We start from the raw sequence: 8,675 nt of genomic DNA, 5'->3' as shown, positions 1-8,675 counted from the left end.
CATCAAAGTTAAATTTTATACTAATTAAATTTGTTGAATGGTTATTTATCGTGGTCCTGCCCAAGGTTTTTGACTAATTAATACCAGTACTTTGCTGGTCAAGTACTAAGTTCTCTAGCTAATTGCTGTAAATTTTAGACAAGCTCCGTAATTAACTATAGTTACTGGTTTAACAATATATATATTCAAATCCCTCGTTGCATGCATGACAGTAAATATATGCGCACATAAAACATCCAATAATCTGTCAGAATATCGTGGCAGGCCTCGTGACTAGCTTTGGTTCAATACTTCAATTCGACCCAGGAGACCACTTTCAAGCTCTTGCAAGACATATAGTTTCTTTATTAATTAATTTCTCATTTTAACAACTTATTTTATTTGGTTATTTGTTTTTAATTTTCTTTTGAGTTTCCCTAGTTCTGCTTGTAGCCAGGGAGCTGTAATATTTTATGTAGGATGGTGTTGGAACCCTAGCTTTGACTTGGTTTGAACTCTCTATAAAACCTACACCATGTTTTCCAAGTTTCCTCCCTTTCTATTCTTGAAAAAAAAGCATATACTCAAGAGAATAAGAATCAAAAGATGGTGTACAAAAGGTTTTTAGTCACAGTACTAGAGCTGCTGTATGTGATGAATGCTATATGGGGCTCTTATGCTCATGATCATCAAGGTATATAATTATTTATTTCTTCCCTTCTATTAGTCCTGATGAAAACTAAGATTTATTTGATCTTGATTTGAATTCATTTTGTAGATTGGGAAATGAACAAATATGAGCTACTGGGGCCAGAAGAAATTGATGTGCCTGCTCATAAGGTAAGCTTGTAACTCTCAAGTCTCTTTCGATGGTCTAATTAAACTCAGCAAAATATTCTCTACTCTCTACATGTATAAATTTAAGCTGCTTAACATGAGCATTTTCATGTACAGGAACTTAATGGTTTCAGCAGCACTGCTAGCACAAGGAAGATGGCTCTTGGAGGAAGGAAAATGGCAGTTCAGAAAGTGACAAGGAGAGAAATTGAGAAAGAGCAAGGACTTCATGGAGGAGCTCCAGAAGATAATTCAGGTGCAAACTACTCTAATGTCAAATGTGACTTTCAAGTAAACGGAGATTTTAATGTAAGGTGTAAACTTAGAGCCAAAAGGAACTCTCCTAAAATGATCAAAGGGCCTGGTTTTGTAGCTTTCGGTGATGATTATAGAGTACTTAAACAACACCCTCCGAAGCATAACTGAGAAAAGCACTGAAACCCTTTTAGTTAGATCCCCTTTTCGGCAATTCTCAGCTTGTAGGTATCCTAGTTAGCAAACATGTGTGGTGCCATGTATAATTTTGAAGCTTCAAGGAATTTAATGCAATTAATCCTTAATTAGGGTTCTTGTGTTTTAGTTACAGTATAGCAGTTCATTGATTTCTTATTTATATCCATGTGATCAGACTACATATATTTGCTTAAAGCTTCTGTTCCAAATCTTGAGAAGTGGCTTGGGCTAATTAAAATATGTTGAATATTTTCTTCATGCTATCTCTGACTGCAGGTAACGAGAAGAATGCTTTAGACAAGTATCTTGGAGGATCAAATGATCAATTGAATAATATTAAGGTCTCCCTCCCTACCTTTCTCTCTCTAACATAAACTCGTGCTATAAATTTAATGTATGCTCTATCAACTCAACAATAACTTTTTTGTTTTTGCACAGCAGAAGGATATGAACAATTTGGAGAGAAAGACATTGTCTGCCAGATTGGGAACTCTAGGGACGGAGACAGTCAATCTCCCAAAGTCCGACCCCGAGCTCTCTCAGGATTCCAAAGCATTGCCAACCAAAACCAGCCTGGAAAGTCGACCTCCAAGGACTGACATGGATCAGGAACCTCAAGGCAGTAGTACTCTTCCAAAAGGTGAAATGCAAAGGCTTCTTGATGCAACTAAGGAAATTGTGAACCTAATGCACAAAGATTACAGCGGACATGCTAGGCCTGGCCGCAAGCCACCAGTTAACAATAAAGTGCCCATTCACTGAGCACAACTGAAACCCTAGATAGATTACTTTTCAATCACAATTTTGTCCCCAATAGGAAGTGAAGTCCCTTAACCCAATATAGGATAGAACTTCTTTGGTTTTGCTTTAATGGCCATAACACGGAAATGTTGTTTGTTTAATCTTCTAACAAGAAACTTAGCTGTAGAAACATAAAAGTTATGTACATTATAAGCGTATTTCATAAGCCTTTTCTTCGGTAATTTAATTTGGACTAGTTTTCTGATATAAAGTGTAATCACAAAAGTTGCTTGAGTTGTGGTAGCCTTAAAGTGGCTTCTAAACTCGCATTACCTGTGATTGTATCTTATGATATCAAAAGCAGGTTGCAGATGTTCTAGTAATAATGTCTTTAGAATTACCGATCGATGTCTATATCAGTACCCTTTATTTTTCTATCTCGATCTTTTTCCTCTTTATCTCTGAGATCTAACTCAACTTATAAGTTAGATTATTTGTACGAAATCTCTCATCTACGTGAAAATTGTAGAATCCCAGACATAAACCTTTCTCTGTTTCATCCTTATAGAATATTAAAAAAGAAAATAAGTCTACTCTTATTCAAAAAAAAAAAAAAACTCTTAAAACGTTAGTACGACCTATATATATCTCCTCATCTATAGGAATTTGTACAAGCTTCATGGTTCGACTAGCATCTAATCCTGTTTTCCTCCCCAGAGCACCTTATCACCATATGTTTTCCCCTTGAATTTATTATTCCCCAATGGTTGGGTCAAGGATGCACTCATGTTCATATAGAAGTCATGCGTCTTTCTCTTACTTTCCATGGTAGGAAAGGTACCTTCCATGATAAAAAAGGACTTCCTACTATTACAAGAAAGGCAATACTTGACTCTCACTTTGTTAAATACTAACAAACATGTTTGGCCACCCTCCAAACAACCTTCAGGAACAATGTTTCTAACACTATTTCCTAATTTTTGCACTCCTCTAGCAAATCCCAATCATGTTTGGAGCTTTAAAAAATCAAGTCCAAATCACTGGTGCTCTTATGATCTCCAATGCATACTCAGCCATACTCTTCATGCTTAGCTTGCTTATTGTGTCTACAATCATGCCTTGGACTTATCAACTCCCTTTCCAACTAAAGACTCTCTCTTGTTGACCGTTGAAATAGGAAAAACTCCGACTTGTACCTTTGTTCCTCAGTAATTGTCTCGAGACAAGCTTATTCAGCTCCTTCTAGACTCTTGGGTGACAAACTATGAACAATGCCATTCTAATGTTAAGCCCATATAAAATTCCAACCTTATTTTCATCATACTGAAAAGAATGGATCATTCTAGATGTCTTTCTTTAAAGAGTCTAAAGCATCCACATCATCAAATATCTTAGTTGATGATTGATGATGACTTTTGTCCACTCCCTATTCCTATTCAACATTTTTATCGGATGGAATTCTTGTTTACGAGGCACAATCTGAAGATGGGCATAAATTATTCGATCTTGACTATACTTGCTCTGTTTATATTGCTTATACTAAAAATTCTAATTGCTCTTCTAATAAAAGAAAAAAGAAGAGTTTGTAGCAACACCTCAAAGAAATTAAGATTTGAAAATGAAGACCCTGAAGTTAAACTACTTGGTGAACATTCAAGAAAAATCTGATTATTATGTTCTTTATATAAAAAAAAAAAACAAAAAGGTCAATAAATCTCATTCTCTTTACAAGGCAAGAGTACATGAATGACTATCTTCTCCTCCTCCACAACTACAATAACGTTACATGTTTCAAGACTACGAGGAATAATTTCCTCTTCTAGTCTATAATTCTACAAAATAAAAAACTAAGCATGCTTAGAAAGCAAAAGGTTTTGTCACACAGAATCCTGATGGATGTCAAGAAGTTTCTCAATCACCCATAGAAGCAGTTCTCAACTGGCAATCTAAGAATGCCTTGACACAAAACAAAATGCTTTGCAAAATTGCAAAGCAAACAGAAAGGATAGAAGACCAGCTTCAGAAAACTCTTCTTATCATAGATCAAACAATTATATAGATCTTTGAAAAAAATTCAACATTTACATGTTGAACTCATCTAAATGGTGGCATTAGAGATATCCTTCACTTTGACTATAATGGCTAAAGAGTCAAAGGTAAAAAACCTTCAAAGTTAACTCCAATCATTTCAAGCCCAAAAAACCCATGCCTACAATGAAAAATAGTATTCTTCTGTTAAGAGTATATTGCCCCTATTTCTGCAACCTATAACACATTTAATTAGCCTAAGCTATTCAAGATCTTTGCCATCGCCATTGTTACCTCATCATTCACATAAAGACTCATAAAAAAATCCACACTAAGAAACCTATAACTCAAACACCATTACAAACTCAAAACATAAACCCATCATTTCCTCTTTAAGATAATAAACAAAAAACAATAGTTGAAATCCAAACCATTGACAACTCTAACCCCATCTCAGCTTTTCTAAAGCAATATGATATCATCCATCAACCTACTGAACCAATTCTCCATATATCAACCTCTGACACTTCATCCTTTTTAGAAAGCATTACTTATGATGACAATTATTCGACTTAAAAAAACTCTGTTGAATTTTTTATCGTTAAACCTCCCCCTTCTCAACCGTATCCTCATACTTCTCAGCAAATCATTACTTCAGCGGTTGATGAGGAAATTGATCTAGAAGAATTTGCCTTCCAATCTGATGATGTTCATACCAATTCTCACTAAAAATCCTCTCTAGAACCTAGGAACGGATTTACTTTGGATGAAATTCCTATCTAGAAATGGCGAGATATATTCCATATTTGGTTGGCAGTCACATAGAACGAATTAGGAGATCCATTGGTAGAGATTTATACTAGATTCATTGCCAGGTTTCAAGGTTGCCTTTCTCAATATTGTTTTGGCCTTGGTGCTTACCGATAACAAATGATGAAGAATATGACTATTGCCATATTTGTTCGCGGTATCCATTATGAATTCCTTGGTGAATGGGTTAACTCTTAACCTCAGGCCAGATAAGAGTATCTATTAATGAAGTGTTTTTATTTCAAACTTCATAACTTAGAAAAACGCTACTAAAAAATTTCCAACATATATTATATCATTGGTGGAATTGACAACGTCAACTTCAAGTAGGCCTTCCTAAATTATTTTCCAAAGCGTCTCGGTAAAGAAATAGAGAGAAACCTCTTTACTCTAAATGCCTAACTAGTCTCTATCACGCTTACGCTTTGACAACTATTTCAAATGGCCCTCAAATGACTTGAAGGCTTAAGCAATCAAATGAGTTTCCTACAAACAATTTTATCATCTCAAGCTTTATAATGCCTATAAAAAAGCAAACCTCCATATTAGATGTAAAAAACAGAGCTTTAAAGACTGCAACAAAGGGCACAAGAACAAGCGAATGTTTAAGTAAAATGAATTCAAAAACAACATAGAAATTCTTAAAAAAAAAAGGTCAAATTATGTGTTGCATGTGCGCATGCGGTGTGGCGAGATGTTGGGGTCACGGAGTCGCCGCCTAGTGTTTTGGTTTAGGGTCACTAAGAGACCCAAATGGATTGTTCTTATTTGAAATTCCAGTGTAAAGGACTGGTTGTGGTTAAAAAAGATATTAACACCCCTAACACACCTTATCTGAGGTAAACTGCATTGTGTGGTCTAGATATAGTTTAAAGGTGTTGATAGATTCATAACTGATGGTTCATCTATGGCTCAGAACAAAGAATTACACTCAAGAATAAATCTGGCATTTTGAATTTATAATGGGCTCATATGCCTAGATAAAATTTTATGGGAAGAATCCATGTAGGTATCCTCACAAGGTTCATTTATCCTAGAAGGCGAAAGCGTTTTCCACTACTCATATATTGTGGTGAAAAATACTTCCAATTAAAATTGATGAATATTAAAAAAATTCTTAGAATTTTCTAGTTAACTTCTGATATTTAAATATCAACTTACTTTTAGGTCCAATATTTATACTAGAATGGTGACCATTAAAACTTAGGGTTATTGAAAGAATTGGCCAAATCCTTAAGGAATTTTACAAACTTGTTGTAAATTAAAAAAAATACAAAGAAATACAAAAACATTTCTAAAACAATTTTAATTTCTTGTCTCCTTTTTATAAATAAAATACAATTTTTTTTCGTAAGGATTAGGTTGTATGCAACAAGCAGAAATTTATTTTATTTTTATTTTTTTTAAGGTCATGTTTGGTAAAAACCCATTTTCCCCTAAAACCAAAACTATTAAAATGGGCTTAACGAGTGTTTGCCAAACACGCTCTTTATCCAAAGAAAACTTTTAGCAAAAATATTGCCAGCCAAACAAGGTCTTAACCTTTGACCTGATTTTGACCCAACCGAGTTGACCCGAAACTTTTGGTTCGACAATAAATCAAACCAAAGTCCACTAATTTAACCTGAAAAATAAAGAACATCGACAAACATTCAACATGAACTCAACAACACATATTTCAAATTAGATCACATACAGACAAACCAAAGACATATATATGTTGAAAATCATGCAATGATAAATAATCTAGAATTCATGCACTTTGATTATCACTAAAATACTGTGATTTTGATAAAATGAGTTTCGATTCAAAACTGAAAACCCATGATGCGAACCTACTAAAAATATGTTATTGATGCAAATAAACCCTAGATTATTGACTAATAAAGTTGCCCGAAGGATTCTTTGCAAAAATTGGATCAAAACTAGTCCAAATCATGGAGTTAAGGCAATGTTCTTTCAAAAAACACAAATAATACTTCCCGGCAACCTAGAAACACAATATACCATCAAGTCTCCAAAACTAGCATTGTTTACTTCTAAAACATGTTTTCTTCATTTTAACAAGTTACAGAACCATAACCAAATATGTTTGAATAACAAAAACTAACAAATAATATCGAAACATCAAAATCATGCAAGAGGATCTAAATTTCAAAACTACCAACTTAAAACAGCCTACAAAAACAACAAATTTTGATTCAAAACATGAATCAATACATTAATTATGATGTGATAATAATATTTATTAATATTTCTGAACTATGAAACTTCATGAATATTTATTAACGAACATTCATCATAATTAAAAAAAATATTCATGAATTATGATTGATTAATTAATATGTTTTGGTTCCGTAGTCTTGTAAATAAGTGTCTTGGATGAATGAAAATGTGATTTTAGAAATTTCTTGAGTTCTTTATTTCCTTAGTTGTTGGCTTTTCTAAAAGATGTTCTTCTATCATTCTTTGTACTCCAGATTTTAGAAATTCATCTTTATAAAGCGATATTGAGTGATGTTATTGAAATCTTGTGAAGCTTATTGAATAAAGTTTTTTTTGCAAGTGAGAAGCAATAAAACTTTAAGGACAAATGATTTATCTTTGATAACAACAACAAATCTTATATTGGTTATATGCTAAATATATACTTCAACAAGTAAATATCTTTTATTGAGTTTTTTAAGTATATTTTCAATATATGCTTATAATGTATGCTAGGAATTAGGGGTGAGTAAAAAAAATAGAAAAACCGATTAAATCAAGAAAACAAAAAAAAATAACTGAAAAAACCGAACTGTGAAAAATAACCGATTATAATATTTTAAAAAAACCAACTGGTTCGGTTCGGTTTTGGTTTCATAAGCCTGAAATCGAAAAACCAAACCAAACTGAAATTAATAACCGACCCAAACCGGAAAAAAAACCGATCTAAACCCGAAAAAACCGAGTCAATCGGTTAGGTTTTGGTTTTTTCTCTAAAATAACCTAACCGAAACCGGTCAGTTTGAACCAGTTTCGATTTATTTTTTTTAATTCGGTATGGTTATTTTTTTAGATATAAACCGAACTGAACCGAAAATGATCGCCCCTACTAGGAATTCATTCATTCTCTTGTGCATAATTTTATGTATGATTAGTATGAATGCTAGGATTATATTTCTATCTTTTATGTAAATTTATATATTTGCTTAGTCGTGTTTACCATGATCTTGTATAATTGCATGATTATAAATTAAACTCACACATGTCTAATTATTTATGAAAACTTTGACAACACTAATACCCACTAACTTGTAAGGAAACAAATCTAGATATATATTCCCACCATCCATATCACACACAAATAAAGATTGTAAATAGTGTGTGCATGTTAAAGTGACTAATTAAATTCAACGAAAGGTCTTGAAATCCATTAAGAAAAGGAGAATCTAAAAAATCAAAACAATTTTCTTTGCTCACATTTTTCTCAAGGAAAAATGGTAAAACACACACACACACACACGAGTACCATTCATAGAATATTCAAATTGTTTATCCCTAGCAATGCTTCAATTGTCTTACTATTAAACTATACTGCCCTCACCTCCATAAAAAGAACCCAAGGGAATTTAAATTAACTACGTACCAGTGTTCACTATTCAGGACTAATTAATTAATTAGTCCAATCCATTTTTTTTCAAAATAAGAAATTATAATCAATTGACCATTGCATTTAGGATACAAACAAAACCCAACCCAACTCATGATAACCTCAAACATCAAACATATTGGGGTTGGGAAGGTTTGGATCGGATTATTTATGTTCGAATTATTTCGATATCTAA

General features: G+C 33.1%; 1 protein-coding gene across 2 annotated transcripts; it reads left to right on the top strand.

Annotated features, from left to right (window-relative positions):
- Positions 1 to 518: 518 nt before the first annotated feature.
- LOC18107370 (uncharacterized) lies at positions 519 to 2,257 on the top strand. 2 transcript variants are annotated; one of them, XM_024588738.2, is made up of 5 exons: positions 519 to 673; positions 758 to 819; positions 934 to 1,072; positions 1,546 to 1,610; positions 1,708 to 2,257. In XM_024588738.2, the coding sequence occupies exons 1-5, from the start codon at positions 586 to 588 to the stop codon at positions 2,029 to 2,031; spliced, it is 678 nt and encodes a 225-aa protein (XP_024444506.2). In that variant the 5' UTR covers positions 519 to 585; the 3' UTR covers positions 2,032 to 2,257. The 2 variants fall into 2 exon arrangements, with proteins under 2 accessions (XP_024444506.2, XP_052304667.1); XM_052448707.1 differs by having other exon boundaries at positions 521 to 673; positions 1,711 to 2,257.
- Positions 2,258 to 8,675: the final 6,418 nt, after the last annotated feature.

Source organism: Populus trichocarpa, chromosome 17 (genome assembly GCF_000002775.5).
Source record: "Populus trichocarpa isolate Nisqually-1 chromosome 17, P.trichocarpa_v4.1, whole genome shotgun sequence".
In the NCBI taxonomy this organism is placed as follows: domain Eukaryota; kingdom Viridiplantae; phylum Streptophyta; class Magnoliopsida; order Malpighiales; family Salicaceae; genus Populus; species Populus trichocarpa.
The sequence above is the reverse complement of the archived record's forward strand: the minus strand, read 5'-3'. Positions and strand labels throughout refer to the sequence as shown.

Excerpts from the sequence above, each read along its gene's own strand:
- LOC18107370 (XM_024588738.2), top strand. The coding sequence starts at position 586 with ATGGTGTACAAAAGGTTTTTAGTCACAGTACTAGAGCTGCTGTATGTG. Across the intron at positions 1,073-1,545 it reads AGCTCCAGAAGATAATTCAG|GTAACGAGAAGAATGCTTTA; the intron begins GTGCAAACTACT and ends CTCTGACTGCAG. Across the intron at positions 1,611-1,707 it reads ATCAATTGAATAATATTAAG|CAGAAGGATATGAACAATTT; the intron begins GTCTCCCTCCCT and ends GTTTTTGCACAG.